The sequence below is a fragment of the Pipra filicauda genome, unplaced genomic scaffold (assembly GCF_003945595.2).
Source record: "Pipra filicauda isolate LSUMZ 115617 unplaced genomic scaffold, ASM394559v2 scaffold286_size1242794_pilon, whole genome shotgun sequence".
NCBI lineage: Eukaryota > Metazoa > Chordata > Aves > Passeriformes > Pipridae > Pipra > Pipra filicauda.
Window position 1 is genome coordinate 1,044,851 of NW_024104405.1, and position 22,643 is coordinate 1,067,493.

Sequence of the window (22,643 nt, forward strand, 5' to 3'; positions counted from 1 at the left end):
GTAGTGAACATTTACAGGTTAACCATTTACTTAATTTAGGTGGTTCGACTGATAAATTAAACTTTGAAATCCACCAGTTATTAAGTGAGCATCCAGAATTCTTCCTAGTGGTAATAAAAATCCCTAAATTGAGGTTTGGGGCAAGTTATTCCCCTCAGGAAACATCCTTGAGAACAGAGCTAGGATGTTCTGGTCTCCTGGAAGGTGAAAATTTACCCGTCGGTGATTTTCAGGTAGAGAAACAACAGCAGGAACGAGATCCAGGCATGTGGGGTAACGTGGATCCTTCCCACAGCCAACATTTTTCCCTCTTCCCTTTTATCAGCACATGTGGATTGACTGGGGCAGCCTGATATGCCAAGAATTCATAAACAGGAACGAGCCGGAGCTCCACGTCTTTCCTGTCCCAGCTCAAATTCCAACGGCGTTTTTAAACCCGCCAGGCTGCGAGGATCATGGACAGCAATCTTTCAGGAAAAGGTTTCCCTAATTGATTCAAGATAATCTGTTCTTCAGAAGGGTTTCCATCAAAATCCTCGTGTTCTACAGGCAATACAGCAGGAAGTGCATTAATATCTCTTTTGGGGGAGAAGCAGCTCGGGCAATTAATGGATCAAGTGCAGATGCTGCAAATCCAAGTGGATTTCCAGATGGAAATCCCAAATACCTTCCAGAATCCGTGATTTCAGGCAAACAGGCTACTAAGCTGATAGAAGGCTGCAGTTTTATTTAAGGAATTATCAAACACCTGGAATCTTATCATTTTCAGGATCCTGTCTCACACCCTGACAGCTCTCCAGAGTCTCCGAAACTCCCCTCTCAGCAGTGGTGCCCAACGTAATCCCTGCATTATTCCCCAGAATTCCAACATTCTGTACCATAGATGCAGCAGACAAAGCTGGATATACCCCCAAACTCAATGTGCAGATGACAAGTTTATAGACAAAAGCACCAGGAAAAGAATCCCAGAGTATTCCCAGCTGGAAGGGACCCACGAGGATCAGAGTCCAACTGCTGGAGCAGTTTAAAGCGCCAGAGGAGAGAACTCTTTGCAAAGGCAAATAGGGCAAGCAAGGAACAGACCTCCCCTGTCCCTAATCCCCATGGAAAACACGGAACACAGGGCAGGGGTGGGAGAAGGACAACCCAAGAGTTGAGTAGGAATTCTCTGTGCTGCTCCAGACAGATTTCGGTCACCAAATGCAAATGAGAGCTCTGCAATTTGCCCACCTACAACTTTCCTGTCAAACAACAGCAAGACACAACCTCCCCTCCTCCCATTTCTTCTGTGGGATTCACCAAAGAAAAGAGGTTTATGGGCAAAGGTCCCGTTGCTGTAACACCCCTTCTCTCCAGGCAGCAGGACCAGGGAACAGCATCTCCCTGGGGAAAACAAAACTGCCACAAACTAAGACACTCCCAACTTTTTCAAGCTTATAAAAATCACTCCATTCTTTCTCCCACTCGGTGCCCACTCAGCTTTTTTCACTCCTGGGACAGAAAAAAAGACCTCCAATCTCTCTTCAAATTTTAAACCTCATCACAATAAAAACCAGACCAAGACTGCCAAGGAACAAATGTAGGAGTGTGTGCAGGAGACACCTCTGCAGTTCACAGCTGCCTGGCTGCTCCAGCTCTTTAACTGATCCACAACTGCTCTGCAAATCATTGTTTTTATTTCATCTCCCGTGACAGCATTTAATTATCCACACAGTTTTGGAAAGCTACTACATAAACAACTGCTCCTTGTACCTCCTGTTTATAACCACTAAGTTGTTTTCCCCGTAACTATTTGAAATTCTTTTATTAAAGGCAGATTGTTGTTTACCAAATCTTGAATGTTGTAAAGATAAAGCAATTCAGAGAGTTATTATGAAAAAACTTTTTAAAGTGCTTCTGAAAGAAAAGTCTCAGTTTGGACTCTTCATCTGTTTACTGAAAGCACTAGATATCATACAATATTATTTGAGTGACTCTGTTATGCAAAAAAAAAATCAATTATTATAATTTAGACTTGAATGACTAAAACATAAAACATTTAAAGTCAAATTATTTAAATTTATCACTGAATTTTTCTTACCCTCATGAAAATTTCCCTTTCCAAGCACAAGTCCTAGGCAGGAAAAGAGAAATCCAAAACTTCCTTCTTGGTGAGAGTTCATGATCTTACAAACAGCTGTTATTCCCTAAAGTTGAGACATCTCAGAAGCTCTTCATGTTTTGGACAGACTCTACTCTTCCACTTGGATTTGCAGCAGCAGATTCCTGGGGCTTGTGCTCCTAAACAAGTGAGTCCAACACCACCACAAAGCTCTGGCCGTGGAAGTGAGTCCCAGTGACAGCCCAGCCTGAGGAACAACGTTTGAAGCCAAAGCAGCTCATTCCCTGACCAGGTTATCCCAAAACAAGCCCCACGTCACCACAGCCCCGCTGACAGGCACAGAAATTGCTTCAGTAACCTCCTTGTTTTCTGTTTAGATGGAAAAGTCCTTTATATATTTCCAGGAAACTAATTCCAACTATCAAATATTTCAGTATTGTGGTCTGTTTATACCATAAAAGCAAAATAACCTTATTCCTTCTGCCTTGCATGAAGCAGTGAACACAAACAGTGTCCTTTGTCCAGGGAATCAATGGACATAAATGCCTTGTTCTGGCAGAATTTGATGTTCAATATCTTGTCAATACTGATGTTTGAACTCTAAAAATGCACTGAAAAGAGCACGACAGCACTATCAGCAGTAAAATGTGTAGCACTTACACAATTTACATCACTTGGAGCTATTATCTGATAAGTCACTACAAGCCTTTCAATGTGCTTTTAATACAGAACAAGTATGATTTACACACATTACAAGAGAATTCCAAAGCCTGCAGTGGAAGGGAGCAGAAAAGGAGATGATTTCCCAAATTCTTGCAGGGCCCGAGAGCAGGAGCAGATTTCCCCTCCTTTCAGTCACCACCTACTTCATTCCCCTGAATGACTCACACAAGGTCCTCCTCTTGCCATCTCCTAACTCAGCTTTGTGCCTCCTCACATCCCCCTGGAGAATCTTTGTTTTCCAGGCATTTTTATGGGAGAGGGCACTGGAATGAGGGTCCCTCAGTGCTGCTGGAGCAGGGCAGCCCCTCCCCAGCCCTGAGGCTGCAGTGCTGTCACACACTCTGCTCCCACTGCTTTATCACTGTGATGCTGCTGCTGTTGGCACGATAGAAAACAGAGCTCTGGCAGCCACATTTCAGATTTAATTCCACTTAAAAGTGGAAGCTCCAGCACCTCCAGCCCTGTGCCCACTTCTGGGCCCATCACAAGGACATGGAGGGGCTGGAGCGTGTGCAGGGAAGGGAGCTGGGAAGGGGCTGGAGCAGCAGGAGGGGCTGAGGGAGCTGGGGGGGCTCAGCCTGGAGCAAAGGAGGCTCAGGGGGGACCTTCTGGCTCTGCAACCCCCTGACAGGAGGGGGGAGCCGGGGGGGGGGTCGGGCTCTGCTCCCAGGGAACAAGGGACAGGAGGAGAGGGAAGGGCCTCCAGCTGTGCCAGGGGAGGCTCAGGTTGGACATCAGGAGGAATTTCCTCACAGAAGGGGCTGTTAAACACCAGGGGCTGCCCAGGGAGGTGGAGGAGTCCCCATCCCTGGAGGTGTCCAAGGAAGGACGTGGCACTCAGGGATCAGTCACAGGTTGGACTCAATGATATTTTTCCAACCTTAATTCCGTGATTCTGTGAAATTTTGGACTGGGCAAAAAATGTGCCACAGTGACCCCGTTCTCTGCTTGCTGTGCTCTGCCCCACTCTGCACTCAGGCTCTCCATACAGTTAAATGCTTTTCCATACCACTGCCACTGGAAGAAGGATTATGTTGTTGCAACCAAGACGTCAGATCTAAACAAGCTACATCAATTTACAACAGACACAGAAGCCACCGCCTGCAACTCCCCTCAAATAAAATGACACTTAAGTCCCATATACTGCATTTGAAATATTAAATTAACTACATTTCACAAAGAGAAAGGCATATATTATTGAAGCTTTGCGGGGTAAGTAGAAATATTACCCATTCCTTCATTCCAAACAGGTGCCTGATAAAAAATTAATGCCAGTGGAATGGCTCAGTGCAGCACTTGAGAGCCATCTCCTCAATTATACATGAGCCAGAGCTACCTGCCTGGAACACACCCAGAGACACTCAGGGCTCCTGTCTGTGATTTCACAGGCTCTGCTGCCAAAGAAACAGTCCCACTCACAGGCTGGAGTTTGTAACGGTGCTCAGAACAAAGTCGTGAGTGAAAAAAATGATATATCATAACACAGGAGCAAACAGTGGAGGTGGGGAGACAAGGCACAGCCAGAGCACACCTGACAAATACAACATTCCATGTACCTGAGACAAATTTTATCACCAAGTCACCAGAAGGCCTAAAGGCCACCAGGGTCAAAATTTATTGCAAGAAACCAGGACCTGATTCTTATAATTAATTTAGGTTTACTTTTAATTCCTATTATTAGTCTAGAATTGGTGAACTTTAGTTGTTTCATCCAAGACACGAGGTGAAAAGAGAAGTAAACTCATACAGCTTAATAAAACCCCTTGTATGTTTTCAGCCAAACATTTTCACACAAACTAGGTTTTGTCATAGCAACAATACAATGCTGAAAAGAAATTAATATACACTGGACATAGTCAATCCAAAACGGATCACAACAGATAAAGTTGTGATCATTTTAAGGCTACAAATTCTGGAGACACTGAGGACAATCCCCATTGCATAAAGCTTTTAATCACATAAACTTATCACTGGCACTTTGACCTGCCTGTCCCTTCCTGCCTTGCAATACTCTCACTTGTTGTAATTTGCCCCAGTTTACACTCAAATTTTGCAACATGACCAAGGTGGGCAGTTCTGACCTTGCAGATTTACCTGGGGGGCCTTGGAGTTCACCTGACTCTCTCTATAGGTGGCTTATTCCATCAACTCTTACCTTATGCCAGAGTTGGGGGGGTTTATTATCATCATTGTTACCCTTGGAACTAGGATTTATTCTATTTTTACAGTGCACCTGAGGTCTCACAAAAATCTAAGCCATGATGTTGACTACAGGTCACAGAATCCCAGGATCAACCAGGTTGGAAAAGCCCTCTGAGATCATCGAGTCCACCCTGTGACCCAACCCCACCGTGTCACCCAGCCCATGGCACTGATGCCACATCCAGAGTGTCCCTAAACACCCCCCGGGATGGTGACTCCACCCCCTCCTGGGCAGCCCCTTCCAGTGTCCGATCACTCTCTCTGGGAAGAACTTCCCAATGTCCAACCTGAACCTCCCCTGGTGCACCTCAAGGCTGTGCCCTCCTGGCAAGTTCAGCTTTTTGCATTTTCTCTGCACCTCGCTGGCAGCAGCCAAGTCAAACTTACACCATTCTTCCCCCCAGAGCTCTTAAACCACAAACTGTGACAAAAGCACAAGCTAAAGCCTTAACAACAAATTCTCTTTTGACTGGAAAAAACCAAAACTGAGGCGAGGGCGACTTACTGTGCAGCTCCCGATGGATGACGTCCACCAGGTTGGGCTCGTCCCCCCACCAGAATATCCAGAGCTCCTTGCAGTCGGGTTTGACGTCGCGGCGCCACACGCACAGCAGGTTGGCCTGCAGGCAGCGGATGAAGCTGAGCAGGATGGGATCATCCTGGGCCGGGGCCGAGATGATGGGCCCGCAGTCCCCGTGCCCTTCAAAGTTGTACCTACGCCATTTGATGCCCGTCAGTTCAGCCTGGGGGGGGGGGGAGAAAAGGAGAAAAAAATCGCTTTATTTCAAAATTTTGTTATTATTTGCTTTGTTTGCGTTGGTTAATTCTTATTAATTTTAATTTATTTTCATTTATTATATATATTTTAGACTATTATGTGTTTTATATTTATTTTCTATCATTATTAGCATATTGTATATAATTATTATATTAATATAATTATTATATTAATTATACTATATAATATGTATTACATGTTATATATAATATATCAATAGGCTAATAATATATAAAATATTAATGTACTAATAATATATAATACATATTAACAGTACATAGCATTATATAGTAATAACATATTAATATAATTAATTCTATTATTGTAGCAATGTTAATATAATTAATTCTATTATTGTAGTAATGATATGTTAATATAATTAATTCTATTATTGTAGCAATAATATGTTAATATAATTAATTCTATTATTGTAGCAATAATATGTTAATATAATTAATTCTATTATTGTAGCAATATGTTAATATAATTAATTTCTATTATTGTAGTAATGGTAATATAATTAATTCTATTATTGTAGTAATGTTAATATAATTAATTCTATTATTGTAGTAATGATATGTTAATATAAGCAATTACTAATTAATTATATTGATCATTAATAATGGATCATTACTTATATTAGACTTATTAATTATTAATAAAAATATTTGTATTATGCATAACACATTTAATTATTATAGAACTAATATGTTCGCATAATTATATATTAATATGTTAAATATATAGAAATATATTATTTATAATTAGTTATATATAACTATTGTATTTATTATTATATTATATATTATTTTATGTTATTATAAATGAAAATTATTTTTATTTAAATTTAATTAATCTAACTTAAGTCAGCTCTTCTATTATTATTATTATTGTTGTTGTTGTTATTGTTCTCTTAACTCCTTCTACACCATATTTTCCTTTATTCCCCTTCAAGGAAAAAACCAGTAGAGACAGTACAGAAGAAACCTGGCTGCATTTAGGTTTTTCACCACAACTTGACTCGTTTCCAGCAGATTCATTCATTTTGTTATCTTATTGTAACGTTACAAATTAGAAAGGGAACAACCAAACAAACAGAGGCTCCTTCCCCACGTGCCCTCCCCCGGTGGTGTGAGCTCAGTGTCAGCCCAAAAACCGGCCCCTTGGAAGCCCCAAGCAGAGAAAACAAGAGGCTCCTGGAAGGAGGTGAAGCCCTTTCCCGTTGGGATGGGACAGGTTTGGAACCCAGACAGTCGGGAAGGGTTTGCTCTGGGCACTGACCAGGCTCCCCGGGGTTTGGTCACGGCCCCAAGGCTGCAGAGCTCAGGGACAGGGGGATTGTTGGGGTGTCTGGGCAGGGCCAGGAGCTGGACTGGATGATCCCTGTGGGTCCCTTCCAGCTCAGGATATTCCATGGATCTGTGACTGTCCTCCCCTCCCAGTTTGCCCTGTGGCTGGAGCTGCTCTCACAATAAGTGGTGTGTGCACACTGTGCTCACACTGGGCTCGTACTCTGCTCTCTAAGCCGTGTTTCCACATTCCCAGCGCTGTTATTCCCTGCACTGCCTCATTTCCAGCGTTCACACCTTCCCCTGGCTGCTCGGGAGCCGGGCTCTGGAGTGGCCCTGCAGGAAGCACCAGCTGGTCAGAGCTGCACAAACCCCACTGCAGCATCCACACCTCTGACAGGAGGAGATATTGCCAGGGAGAAGGGAACACCAGCTGTGGGATTGGATTTTTAGTCCTAAAGAAAACCAAAGACTTGTAGAGTATTTCCTCCTCCCATACTCATCAGCTGCACAAGGATATTTAAACCCTCCTCTAGAACCCAATCCCCACGGCACACACAGAAGGATTTCCCTTTTCCAGTCCACAAACTCAGTTCATTTACAAGTCTAAACTCTAAAATGTACTTTTCTCCCCCCCAATAACTGGCAGTAGGCTGGCACTTGCTCGAGAGCTGGCTGGTTAACTGGAGGAGCTGAAGATGACATTCATCAGAGCAACAACACAAGAAAAAACATACTTGTATTTCTCTGATCTTATAAATGCATCCTCTGAAACAGTCCCACCTCACCCCATGGATATGCCTGGCAGGGCAGGGATCTGGTTCCTGTGACTGTGCCTCAAGGACTATTTCCCCAAACACTGATAACCCACAGGGCCTTTTTTGCTCCCAAGGGGCCTCACCAGGCCCACAGGAACACAGTAACTGGCCTCCACTGGGAAGGGGAAAACTCTGGAGGACACTGAAGAGCAGGGAAATTGGGTTGATTGTTTGCAGGCCCCTAAACCACCAGGCACCTTCAGCTGCACAACCATCCTGTATCCTGCCAGGACCCCACCAGCAGTGGAATCACAGCCAGTCCTGGATTATCCCTGCTGGAGGCTTCCCACAGCCAGCACTGCTGCTCCTGCACTCACACGGGAATGCTCAGCCATCCAAAGGGTTGGGGAACTATGGAAAAGAAAACCAGGACAGACAGTCCCGACTGGGCGAGATGCACAGCCACGTGCCACACTCCTGGCACAAAGAGGGCATGGGAGCACAGGAGGAAGAGGCAAAAGGGAAGGATAAATTCTTTTTCCCCAGCAGGATGCTGTGTGGAGCTGGAATGCCTCACACATAACAGTCTTGTAAGAGAAAGCACTTACACGTGCTCCTCCAAAACATCTACATCTGTTCTACGTGTGCCTCAGCTACAGCTTGGAAAAGGAAGGTGCAGAGTTTGTCAAACACTGTAATGAACACAACAACAATCAAGAAACATCAAAAATTAGTGCCAGCACAGGCAACCTGGGAAAAAAATACGTTGGATGTTCACGTCATAACCAACTGAGAACACATGGTAAGTCACCAAGAATATGGAACAGGAAGATGACAAAAACCCAAACCAGAAAAACCCAACTGAACAAAGGATGTCACCCAACAGCTTGATCCACACAGCAGAACCCAGAGCTCAGCTGTTCCCAGCAGCTCCTGCAGCTTCCTGCCCGCTCCGAGCTGTCACCCCAACAGCCCGTTGGAGACGGAGGAAACAGGGGCCAGAGAAGCACAGAGAAATCAGCAGAGCTGCATCCAAGTTAGTTCTACCCTAACCAGCTTCTGGAGCGTCTGATTCCATGGACTGTGAGCAAAGACTGGAGCCAACCTGGACCACCAGTGCCCACCCACATGGCAAGTGGCTCCTGAGAACAGGAAAAGAAGAATCCTGGGGGTTTGGACTCTGCAGCAGCATAAAATGAGATCTCACACATGGTTTCCCAAACTTGCAGGGATGCAGTTCAGCACTGTATTTGGATATGTCTGCTTCTGCTTCAATTTTTAATAGATAAACATCAATACTAATCCCTCAGAACTTCTAGATTGTGTCCCCACATTAATAAAACTGAATTCAGGAGGAGACTTGGACGCAGAAGGAATCCAAAGAGAGGACTGCACCCGGAGCACTTACACACCTTCTACACCTCTACAGCTGTTCTGGGGAAAGCATTTAACACACTGTAGGGAGAATATCCTCATCCACATGGAGTTTTATTGGAATTAATTTCTTTAAACCAACAGACATGCCCAGTTTGAAGAGGCCTCCATCTGCAGCAGGGTCTGTAAGACAGGACTGCCAATGTCCCCTGGTTCTGGGGGCTGTTCTGAAGAGCTCAGCGTGGTTCCATTTGTGCTTCACCAGCACCGAGCACAGGCTGGGCAAACACTGCAGCTCCTCCTCATCCCATCCACCCTGTCCAGCCCTCGGTGGGCAGTGGGTGAATGGAATCAGTTCACCGACTTAAAGATGAGAAATAGAGAGAAAGACAAACATTTGTGTGCTCAGCACCCGAGGGCTCACCCTGCAGCCACGGAATCCCTGAGCAGACACTGGAGTGGGATTCCCTGCCAGGGACAGCTCCAATCAGATAAACCCCAGCATTCCCCTGCACACAGACTGGCAGCCAACACCTTCAACCACCCCAGCACCCGCTGGTGCCAGGGCAGAGCTGCCCTCCCTGCCTCCCTCAGCTGCTCCTCCTGCCCCAGGGCCGCTGCTGCACAGATTCATTCAGAGCCCAGCTGACTCAAAAGCAGAAGTGCTGCATTAAACGACTTTTTCCCCTACTCAGATCAGTCCCCACACCTGATTCATCCAACAGCCACCGAGACGCTTTACCAGTAAGTGTGAGGACAGCAAAGCAGGTCAGGGGAGGCAGAGCTGCTCCCAATAGTAAGGACTGGTTTTAAAGCAGCCTGAAATACTCACTGAGGCAAAACCCAAGATTGCCAACCCAAGGACAAAGCTGTGAACATGCTGTTTAGCTCACAACTGGTCAGAGATGAATGCAGAACAAAGCAGAACTCTTGCCAGGTGATGTAATCTGTGTTCCTTGCATCCCTTCCCATATGCACAGTCTTGGCTTATTACAGTTGCTACGATGTTCTTAACACTAAAAAGCCTGACCAAAAAAAAAAAAAAAAGGAACTTACAAATGCTTACTATTAACCAACACCGTTAGCAAATCATGCATTAAATGAGATTTTTGCTTTGGTTTACAAGGGAACGTGTGTCTTGGAGGGTTGTGCTGTGAAGGGTTCAACTTCTCAGATAAGAGGGGCTTTTTTTTTTTTAATGGGAGTTTTTTTCTAAATTCATCTTACTGCAGTTGGACATGGAATAAAGTGTTTGTGAGACGCCAGTTCTGAATGCACTGAGCCAAGTGTGTAAGGAAACAGAGAAATCTGATCCCTAACAGTAATATCCAAACCCTTCACTCACATCCAACTTCTTACAGAACAATTCCCAAGACACCAGAAGATCTGTTACTGATGTATCCAAAAAAGCAGCTGTCAGGGTGGAAGAATGTGTTCAAACCCCAAATTCCACACAGGCATCCAAACCCACCCAAAACATCCCTGAGAAAGAGGCATTAATGAAAACAGTGCCATGTAATTTCTTCATTCAGAAACAGGGCCACGGAGACAACATCACACAGTCCCTCGGGAAGGAGCACAAACTTCCTTGGAAAGGAGCACAAACCCCCTCGGACAGGAGCACAGACCCCCTCGGACAGGAGCACAGACCCCCTCGGACAGGAGCACACACCCCCTCGGACAGGAGCACAGACCCCCTCGGACAGGAGCACAGACCCCCTCGGACAGGAGCACAGACCCCCTCGGACAGGAGCACAGACCCCCTCGGACTGGAGCACAGACCCCCTCGGACAGGAGCACAAACTGGGCTTTCCTTCCCCCTTAGTGACCCTCCTCACACTGTGCACAGTGAAACAAAAGAGATGAGCTGAGTGTTCAAACCTCTGACACCCCTGCACACACAAAAACCAGCAGAGAGACAGAGAAATTCTGCACTTCCTTTCACAACCACCCATCTGCTGCCCTGAACAGAGACACCTCCACATCTACCTGCAGCAGCTGAGGGCTCCAGGACTGCGAATTCCCAGGAGAGGTGAAACCTAAGCTCTCATCCTTTCCCCCTCTTCAGGCTTAAATCAGAATAATAGGCAGGCAGGGAGGGTCTTGCTGATCTCATCGTGCTCCACATTCAGGTTGGCAGAGTTTGGGCTGCTAAAAATCACAATTCCCCAGTAACAACTTGGCTCTGGCGTGTTCCCAGCAGCCCTGAAGATATAATTAGTGCTGTGTAGCCACTGTGACTGTTTTCCTCCTCTGCAGTCCCTGCAGATGGAACACAAACAAAACCCATCTTCCACCTCCTCTTTTATTTCTCATCACCACCAAATGCTTCTTGGCCTGTGTGTTGGAGGGGAAACGGACAGGCCAATTCTAAATTAACTTCTCTGGATCACTTGAGTAATTCCACCCATTAGAACACACAAAGCTCCCTTGGAGAGATTATACAAAAACACAGACACGGCCAAACCAGAAAGAGGTAGAGCACCAAAAGTCTGAGAGATTCTTGTATTTAGACACACCAAGTGTAAAGCAGAGTTATTTCTGTATTATTTTGTACTTCTCTACATTAAAAAACAATGGCCAAAACTATGTAATGGTGTTATTTTTCCTGGAAGATGAGAAAAACTAAGGCAGAGTCAGGCCTCGGAGTGTAGAGAATCATTACCCCAGTACTTCCAAAACAGGAAGGACATACTTGAAAAGGAGGTGGAGATCTACAGAAGAGCATATTATAAGCAGAAAAACTAGATATATATCCATCACAACCCTGACTTTCTCAAAGACTCTCAATATGGCAACATTCAGGTTATTCTGTTTTTCCTGACTTCTGCCTGAAATGAAACAAAACAAAAACCAGGCATAAAAACGACCTGTGCAAAAGGCGCTTGGACAGTCTGAGGTCTGCACAGCACTTCCAACAGAACTTTCTCCAATTGTCTTAAGAAGCAAGTAATGTAAAAAACCAAACCACACCTCATCCTTTAAGTCAGGGAACTTCCACAAACAAGTTTCACTTAAGCAAAGGGAATACAGAAGTTTTCATCACATGCCCTTCTAACCAGCAGGAAGGTGCTGAGCTGCCCAGGGTACCTTAGAACACTTATTTACCAGCCTCTGAAGTTAGGCACACTCTAAACAATTTCTCTAACTCAGAATTTTGTTTGCTTCTATGTAGGAGACCAGTTTCTAAGTATCCTCAATCTACAATTAATGCTTCAAATTGGAACATAAACCATGTAAATGCCATATATGTGTTTGCCAGTTTTATTACAGTCTCATCTTGAGGGCTCCATTCAAGTAAGTAGCTATTCTGAAGCCACCAGAGACTCATCCAGAGGACTACTCACAGGAGTGAAAATCTGCATAAGAAAGCCCTTAGTTCATAGTCCAAGAATTTAAACTGTAGTTAAAGGTGTCATGGGAATTACACCACCATTTTAATTAAATGCTGTAAGATCCTGCAGACAGACTCAAGATTAGCACCATCTGTTTTGGTTGCAGTGTCTCATTTCCCTACACCATCCTCACACAGCCACGAAATATCACTGCACACACTCCAGCCATTTCAATCCCAGATAAAATGTATGCCAGGTTCATCCACTGCACTGGGAAGGAAGGACAAAAGGACACAGGCAGGGGGACTGAAAAATACCCTGGAATAACATGTGCTCGTGGGGGAGGCAAACACCCCTCCCTCTCACAGGGAGAGAAGTGCTCAGGAACATCTGCCCCAGCCCTGCCAAGTGAATTGAAACAACAGAGGTGATTGCTTCACTAAGAAATTAGTGTTCTTCACAGCTCTGGGTGTTGTTTTACACCCCAAGAGAGGTTCCTGTTGGGACACCACAACTGTAGCACCTGTACACAGCTATTGCCTCTCTTTTACTGCCAGGTCAGAAACACTGTGGGGTTCAAAGCCCCACAACACCCTGAGCATCTCAGCCCTGTGCAGTCTCCTGAAACGAGGTCATTTACTGCACTATGTAATAACATCCTCCTCTTTTTTTTAATCTGTTTTTTAAAAAGGAGAGGATGGTCTGTGTTCCCTTAGGGTTTTTCCCTTCTGCCCCTCGAGGAGGGACCACACAGCAGTGGAGAGGCCTTACATGCTCTGGACAGGCCAGGGCTCAGCTTCCAAAGGGCATTTCTGGGAGGCCAAGCTACTGGAGGACGAGTATTGCAACAACTGCATAAAGTCCTTCAAACCTGCCCGTGCTCTGAATTCGAGAACAGCAAAAAACAGCACAGTAAAAAACCCCTAGTTCTAAAATGGGCCTCACACGGCCAACAGAAACCCTGTGCCCTGCTCAGAGCTTCAGAGCTGGGGCAGTGCTTCCCCCCAGGCTGCACTATCATCTCAAAATCCAGTGATTTCTCACAAATCTGGCCTGAGAAATCGAGTGTGATGTGAGAAAACAGAGCCATCAGCTGAGGGGAGCTCGTTCCTCTCAGTATGCCACTGATCCACGGCAGAATGACATGTTTGACTTTAATCCTTTCCCTGCATAAGCACACAGTCAAGTGGCTGGAAAAAAAGGATGAAGGGGCAGCCACTAACAAGCTTTTAAAAATGAAGGATGACAAAAATTACCTTTTTTGTTTGTTTGTTTGTTATTCAGTTGCTCTTCAAACCAGCAAGAAGCTGAGCACACCATGTGTACCACAAACAGCTCCCTGCTGGATAAATCCCTCCACTCCACACTGCCTCCTTCCCTCATGCCCCCTGGAACAGATTATCCAAATGCTCCTGCTCCAGAGCTGTTTGTGACAAGCAACAGTGTCAGGGCATTTGTGTGTCACCTTTTATCTTGGCCAAGTCTCAGTGAAGGATTCAGCCCCAACCAAAATCCTATTATCAGATATCCTCCTGATGGACTCCTGTACCTGGGGACATCTGAGACATTGTGTCACAGCACCAGGGAACCAAGACGCTTCTAAAATAATTATGAACAGCCACAAACTAATAGAATGAGCTGTTATGCCTAACAAGTAAATAACACTGGCAGAAATGAGGTATTTTTTCCTCTTCCAGGGTGATCCTGCCTATGTGGGAGAGGAGGCAGCCAGGAAGATTAACAGCTTCTTTCAAAGAAACAAAAGTCAGACTCATCTCAAAAGGAATTGGAGGTGGCAACTAAGCACCATCTTTCCCAGTGGAAAATATAAAAGGGCTCCAATACTAATGCTCATATTTCAGCAGCTCTGGCAGCTGCAGAAGCTCCCAACAAAGACACTCTGAGTGGCAAGCATAAAAGAAAGAGTAATCTGGTAAAAAGGCCCAAATTGCTGATAGGGATCCAAATCCTCCCAGAATTTCAAGGTTAAATACTAAAGTAGATGACTACAATCAAACACAGCAGAAGGAAAATGAGCACACACTGACACAGTGAATGAGAAAAAGGATCTTCCCGAGCCCACTGCAAAAACAGGTCGGCAAAACAAACCCAAATGGTAGAAATTCATGTCAAAGAAACAGGAGGTGACACAGAAATTGTTGGGTCACCACGACTCACGTGTAGCTCTGCACCTTCATCACCAACTGCAGCTCCTTTTGCCACATCAAAAAGCAGAGAAAACAAAAGAATTGCACAAGTGGTCACAAGGTATATATTCCCTGCAGTAAAAATCATTCCAGGATTAAGACTGTTCTGTCTACAGGAGGGAAACTATGAGGGTCTCTAGAGAACAGCTGCTGGTTGCCTTCCAGATACCAAATTAAATCAAGAGAATGCAGACTCAGACCACAAGGAGGTGGCTGAAACTTTTGTGTCAGGATAAAAACTTAAGTATGGTTTAGAAATTGTCTATTAAATATCTCCCTGGTTCAAGAAACCTCTCAACTCAACACAGAGCGCCTGGGAGATTATTCAAGAGAAGTGCAGAGCTACGTCCTTGACCTACTCCTGCGTCTTTCTCCAGGTGACTGTTCGTGTTTACAGGCAGAGAGAACTTTTGAAGGGAATTTTTTGGACCTGTTCTCATCCCAGGAAAACTGCAGCATTGCTCTGAGTGGCTGGAGCAAGGCTCCAGGTGGCTTCCCAAACACACAACCCAGGTTTCCTGGTGACCACGTGGCAGCTGTTCGACTGACAGGCACCAACACAGGGTTTCCCTGAACCCAACGGGCCAAACAAGCACTGGGACAGGACACTGGGGCACTTCTGATCCCACAGAGCTGTTCCTGTGCCCTGCCATTTAGCCAGGTACCACACTGCCATCTCTGAAATCTTATCAGCACACACAGAGCAGTCGGTGCCCCTCAGCCCTGCCATCCTCAGTCAGCACCACCCAGCCACCAACAGAGCAGCAAGTCAGGAGCAACCCCAGAAACGCTTAAGAAAAATCATACTAAACCAACGACAACAAAGAACTAGGGAGAGAATTTTTGAGAGAAGACCATGAACATCTTTCACCTCCACTGAAGGTTCTGGTCAGCAGGGCCTTAACTGGTTCAGCCAGTTCAGAGCACGGCTCCAAACCGGTGCCTGGCTCAGGTCCCCTCCCTGCCCAGGCTGTAACCAAGCTCAGAGGTGTGAAAGGACACTGAGATAAGCGTGGCTGGAAGCCAAAGGGCTCAGATTCAGCCACCAGTTGTAAAGATACTTTCAAATCCCAAATATTCAAGGCACAAATACAAGGAAACAAAGGTGGCAGCAGCAGCATCCCAGGTCAGCTGGCACTGAGACCCACAGGCACTGCCACACGTGTCTGTGCTTCTGCACCAACGGGCACTGCCTGGGAAGTTGTTGTGCTGGAATCTCATCATCAGGAGTGGGGAAGGGAAACGGGAAAGCCAATCTGCACAACAAAACAGGCAGCAATCTGGGTTTCAGAGGATGCTGCCACACAGGACCTGCCCATGTCCTTGGAGAACACCCCCCCCTGCCCTGTAAATCCAACAGCAGTTACCAATGAGACACTGGGGGGGATGTTGATTCAGTTTGAGGTTTTTTATGGGAAGAAATGGACTTGGATGATGTGGGAGCTCTTTTCCAACCTCAGTGATTCCCAGTGGAATGAGGTTTCCCCACGTGAGAACCAACCATACACCACTGTGGGCTGTATGGAACCCTACAGTGCCTGCAAGCAAAACTGCCACCTCCAAGACAAAAGACAGAAGGAACTGAATAAATTCTTTCCCTATCACCAAAACCCGGGTTTGGGGGGTGACCCAGCCTGCAGGGCAGGGCACAGACACTGCTTTACACTGAGTTCCATATCACTGCAGCCAGTTGCTCTACAGAGGGGGATCAATCATATTTTAACTTCTGAGCAGACGGTTGAGACCAGATAAAATGGAAACTACCACTGCACACTTGAGCAGCACACAAAGAAAGCCAATAAACATGCAACTTGCTCTACCCAAAGAATCCCTCCCTCCTGAGGGTGAGTGATTAGGTCTGCAAGTCCCCTTCAGAAAGGCAGAATCAGAATTAAGAACTGCCTGTTTTCCAAATCAAAAAAATCCCCTCTTACAGGGAAGTAGCCCAACACATGAAAAAAACCCAAAACAAAACAGCAAAAGCAGATCTGCAACTAAATGAAGGACTAGTCTCTCTTCCCCCAACTTTAACTTTCTTTTATAGCTTTTTTTAACTGAAGGAGGAAGGAAATGTCAAACATCAGAGTCATACAATGGACTATCAGATGTTTCCCAAACCAAGTAATCTGACATATGGGCAGAAAAAAACAGGGGGGGAGGGTGTGCTGGAGGAAGTAACAACCCGAGCAGAGTAAACTTTGGCACAGAGAGTTTAAGAACACAGTCCCCTTTCTGCCCTCCCACAAAAGCTGCAGCACTGGAGCTCAGGAACATTCCTGTGCCCCGGGGTCCATCCCTGTCTGACCTCAGTCCCTGCTCTGGGATAGGAAAGGACAGCACAGCAACACATCCCCCAGCCCTGGCTCCTCAGCACTGCCAGCCCCCAGAGCTCAGGTTGTTGGGCATCCTGCCTGCAAACCAGCCCTGCAAAATGCACCACCTGGAGAAGCCTCGAACACAGGCAGTAGTAAATAAAGCCCCTGCATGACTGGTCATGCAGATTCATTTTGCCAGCTCCTCTCGCTGTCAGTCCTGCAAAGACAAGAACCCGGCAGCTCCTGCCAGGAGGGAATTATGGAAATTCACCGAGAGCTCGAGTCAAAGTTTTATTAAAGTACACATGGAAAATTAAATAACCAGAAATATACTGGGCTAAAAATGAAAGCGGCTCGTTCAGAGTCAAGTAATTTAACCAATTAACCTTTTCTCTCAGCGAAGAAACTATTTTTTTATAAAAATACTTGACATGGTCACTCCGAGACGTTCCAGGAATTAATTTTGTAGCTCATCAGAACCACCTACAAATTCAGTAACATCGTGGACATACGTGAAGTGAGACTCATAAAAGTCTGACACCGAGTGCAGATACATCAGACCAGATCTGAGAACCTCCTTGTAAACCAGAGACACTATAAAAAAACCAGGTCATGGTTTTACACTGCTGAAGACCAACACATCTTGAAACTTCTGTCTCATAGCTGTCAGCTCTGAATGCATCAGCATCAAAACCTGTGAGTTTGCCAGTGCCTGGTCAGTAGGTACAGAACAGTTTTCCTCTAAATTATGCTTCCAGTCCCCTGTTCTCACGAAATATTGTATTTTATGGGCAAAGATGGAGCCGTAAGAACAGGCAACCACAAGGCCCTGACCACAGCACAGCTCCTTTAAAGCTAAAAGATGAATGGAATAAAGTTTTTACTGAACAAGCTTTAAATTTCCTTTTCTAAGACAGGGATTGTGGTTACAAAGCCACTTTGATCTCCCTTCAATCCAGGCCACTGCCAAAACGTGGTGGGGAGAGAGGAATGAGGGGACAGAGCTGGGTTGGGAGTGAGGAAGGGAAAAGCTTCTCACAAGGTCAGTTCTACAAGCCAGGCTTAAATGTGAGTTTATGAACCCTTCTGAGGTCACCAAGGCATGGAAGGAGAGTGGAGGGGGAGGGAGAAAAATGGAAGAGGGGAAAAAACCCCACACCTTTTCCTCTGTAATTACAATTTCCATAAACAAGAATAGTGCATGACACTGCACCACTGGCTGATTAAAGAAAGCAGAGTAAGGGCCTAACGAGGAGGGATACAGAAATTTATGTGCCATATCTTCTACTAAAAATTAATTTTAGCAGCCTGCCCATTTTGCTTCGTTTTCTTAAGCTGATTAAATACATTCCTTAATACAGGGACGAGGTCTTTGTGTATGTTTGAGCTCATCTGTGTCGGTCACATGAACGTAAATGTTGCCTGGGGGCACCTCATCCAACAGCACCACACAATAAAATTCCCTGTCTCACAGAAACAAAAGCAGGGATGGCACTAAAAGCTCAAGCCACTCTTCCATGGGCACTACTGCAACTGTGCTCCTCAATTAAGCCACACATGACCCAATGAGAAATAATGTGTTTTTCTGCAGATGAAGGGAGGAAGCCAGAGCCAGGATTTATCAAAATTCATCAAAATTCACAGCACAAGCTCAAATCTTCCACATTTGTGAGTCAGGCAGCCCCTTACTCTGTGAGATGCTAAACCCCCTGAAAAGCTGAACTTCCTCTCTGGCATTAAAGTGGTTTATGCTCAGCCTTCATTATCACTTTGCAGAGCCGAGATCACACTAATGCCCAGCTCAGGAACGAGCTGAGCCACAGCAGGGAACTACACAGGCTGTCATTCCCAGGATCCAGCCCCTTATCCCTGTGTGCACAGGGATCCCAACACCGGGTTTTAGTCGTATTTTGAGCATATGAGCAGAATATTTTTATTAGCTGCTCTCTCTTTAAAACTACCAGTTGATGTCAGGGCACTCAGATCTATTTTTAAAGCACTGCTTAGAGCTCAAAATGAAAACGGTGCCACGGCTTGGTCTGAGGAACAAAGATGCCCCCATGTAAACACACATTTCATGCAAGCAAATTGCCTGGATTTGCTTTGGGATCTTCTGCTGAAAAACACTTGTGGCACTTTGAAAACTGGCAAGTTAATATAAAACAAGCATGTTTGCAGTCGGAGCAGTAGTTTTTGCTTATTATTTGTGTTACTATGGCACCAACAAGATGCAAATGCCACGGTGCCAGACTCTACACAAAGAGTGCACCACTCACCCACAGAACAGCAAATGAGCACACACAGACTCCAAAGTTTTATATAAACTCCACTTGTCAGCCTTGACAGCAGTGGGAACAGCCCAAGCACCCACCCAGGGCTGCCTGGAGGATCCCACCGACAAGGTCAGGAAAAGGGTTTCTGCAGGTCTGTGGGTATCAATGTAACCTTGCACAGCTACAAAGGAACAACCAGGAAAAAACAAAGGATACAAATTTATAATGGCATCATCCCACAGCTCCCCGGAGTCAGGAGACAGGCAGCACTCCAGGGAAAATGAAGGGCAGACAGGAACAGGTCCGGAGGATTTACAGGAACCGCGAGGGGATGGAACAGCCGGGAAGGCAAGGAAGGAATGCAGGAAGGTGCCACAGCATTCCCTCAGTTCCTGATCCCAGCAGGGATGCTTCACCCACACCCGGAGAAAATGGGGCTGCAAAACTGCGCTGGGGCAGGTGGGTTTAATTCCAGAGTGATCAGGAAGAGTGCAGACACCAAGTTAAACCTCCTCCCCCCACAAACAGAGCTTCAAACACAGGTGATCCCTGTTACAAAGTATCCCCACTGCAAAGTGTAACAGCCCCAAAACATTGACTTTTTGCAGTATTTAAAAGCAGTGCATCTGCACACACACCCACCCCCTCTTCTGTGTAACACTTCCGAGAACTCAGTGAAAAAAATGAAAACAAACCCCATAAAGATTCCTTCTTCAGCTAATGACCCAAGTTAACACAGTCAGCACATACATCTCACATGCACCACGATTTTCTCCCTCAAGATCAAAAACTTCGGTTTCTTTAGATTTCTTTCAAAAGAATTGCATTGTCCTGAAGGAAAATAATAGAAGAAAGGTCTACAGATAGGATTCAGAAGTTCCTTCTTTACTCTCTTCCACGTGAGGAAGTGCTCTCTGAAGTGGAAGGCACAAAAATTCAAGATCAAATGAAACTGGGGGAGTGTTTGAGGACTGGGGTTATGATGTCAATTCTGCATTAAAAATACAGAAAATTTGAAAAAAAATGTATTTCCAGCTAGTATTACAGCAAGCTGAAATTCTTATTCTTAAGCTGTCGTTACCTAGGATTACTTTTTTAATACAGCAGCCCAATATTTGAGTATTTTCTTTATCAGGTTGATGTTGTCAAGAGCAATCTCAGACTCACAACCAAAATCAGGGCACTCTCTGGGGGAGGATTCCCAGCCCAGGACATTCAGAAGACACTCAGGATTTCAAGAAAAGAATATTTCACTCAAGTATCTTTTAGTGGTTTGTCCTGAAAAGCAAATGTCGCTCCTGCACCCCTCATTTTCCCTGTGCAACATTCCAAAAAGGTTGGTTACCCAAGAGATTCCTCAGTTCCTCTCCCTCAATGTCACTCTGTCCCAGTCTCTTTGCAAATCTGAGTCTGTTCTCTCCAAACCCTCACTCTGGCACTTACCATTAAACTGTCAAACAGTGACATAATACAACCCTACCTCTGAAGTGATTTAAAACCCAAAATAATCTTTTATTACCAAGAAGTGAACAAGCTTTCTAATGTCATTTCTCTACTTCTACCCTGTTACCTAATAAAACTCGGGATAAAGGCAATCAGAGGATCAAATACTTTTGCAAAACTTGAGAGGTTAATTCCACTCCTTAATTATTTATACATGTAAACTCACACCTACATAACATTCCAAACAAGCACAGATATTTACTGTGCAGTGCTGGAACATCCTGCATGCCAAAATCCCAGCCCACTGCTCAGAGTGCTGCATTTATGACAACACAAGGAGCGAGAACAACTACTGGTTAATTTAATTTACTACGAGGGGATTGAGCAATCAACACTTACTACCAGGTCCTTTACTGACAGTTGTGCAACTCCAGGGAGGATCTCACTGGCAGCCTCCACAACTGGCACTTTCTGGTGCCATTAAGAACCTCAAGGGAATAATCCAAATGCCACCTCAGGTGTCCTTAACTCCTTTTGTTTCGTTCTGGGAATGCCAACAGGACTCACTGAGAGAAGAAAACACCTTCTGCTGCTGGTTGTGAACCACAGAGAGCAGCAGCAACCACAGCCTTCCCAGCTTGTAACTCGGCCTCTGAACCCCAAGGGGAACAAACACACAACTCCTGCTGCCCAGACCCCTCTGGCTCCTGCAGGAATGCCCTTAAACAAGGATCAGGGCATCTTCTATGAAGTCCTCTCCAAACTGCTCTCACTTCCCAAGAACAGTCACCTCTTCCCAGGCTGAAAACTCTGCAGTATCTGATCTTTCACCACACAGAAACTCTGAATTTTAGGTCATTCCTGACACCCTTTGCTGTACCTTTCCCAGCTCCAGTGTATGAAGTGTTATGTAACTTGCATCCCAATTTCCCGAGGCTGACTTGTGCCTTTGGATCCACCATGGCAGCTAATCCAGACACTTGAGGAAACATCTTCCTGCAAGCCCAACATCAGATGAGTAACCCTTAGTCACAGGAAAAGTCAAATTAATTTCAGTAAGGCTCCTTTTATGATGAAGGATTATTCACAGGAAGACTGTTTGCCAGCTGGGTCGAAGTTTTAATACAGAGCCTCAGTATTACCTCAGAACACTTTGTCTCTAAATAGTTATTAGACAACTCTTAATTAGTATTTAAATAAACTGGCCCTTACAATGGGTTGTTAAATACTGTTTATCAAAACAGACATTCTTTTTCAGAAGGAGCAGCAGACATTTTGACTGCTGCAAAAACAGAGTGAGGATAAATATCATTTCTTCTAGAAACAGCAAATAAAGTGTGTTTTTAAAGAGCAAACCTATTACAGCGGCATACAGAGATTAAATAAGTTATTATTTGAGGCGTCCTCTGATGACAAATATCAAACCTTACTGGGAAATGCTTTACATTTGGAGCAAGACTCCGGATTTCTTTGTGCAGGGCTTGTGCCTGACAGAGCACACCAACATTAACCCATTTTCCAGAGCTGGATTCCCGCTTCAGTGGAGAACAACACACAGTGGTGCTGGGAAGGGCTGCAGGGCCGTGATTCCAGAGGGACAATCCAGGAAACCAAGCCCCAGCCCACCCTCAGCACCTGGACACTCCCAGGGAGCTCTAAACCTGCACCTCAGCCCCTGCCTTTCCCCCAGGTGACAGGCTTTGAGCTGAGAGCACTGAGCACATCTTCACTTTTTGGATGTCACTGATTATAGACTCAGTTACTAAAGAAGATACTTCCTGCTAAAAGATGCAGAAAAAGCAACAGCACCTGACCTGCCTGAGGTGTCTGCAGAAAAACAGAAAT

The 22,643-nt window shown here is 45.3% G+C and overlaps 1 protein-coding gene across 1 annotated transcript in view; it reads right to left on the reverse strand.

The window, feature by feature from the left end:
- MED13L (mediator complex subunit 13L) overlaps positions 1-22,643 on the reverse strand; it is a 176,667-nt gene that overhangs the window by 151,460 nt on the left and 2,564 nt on the right. The window contains exon 2 of the mRNA XM_039382852.1: positions 5,532-5,769. Coding sequence (XP_039238786.1) covers positions 5,532-5,769 — 238 coding nt within the window. The remainder of the gene's footprint in view (positions 1-5,531; positions 5,770-22,643) is intronic.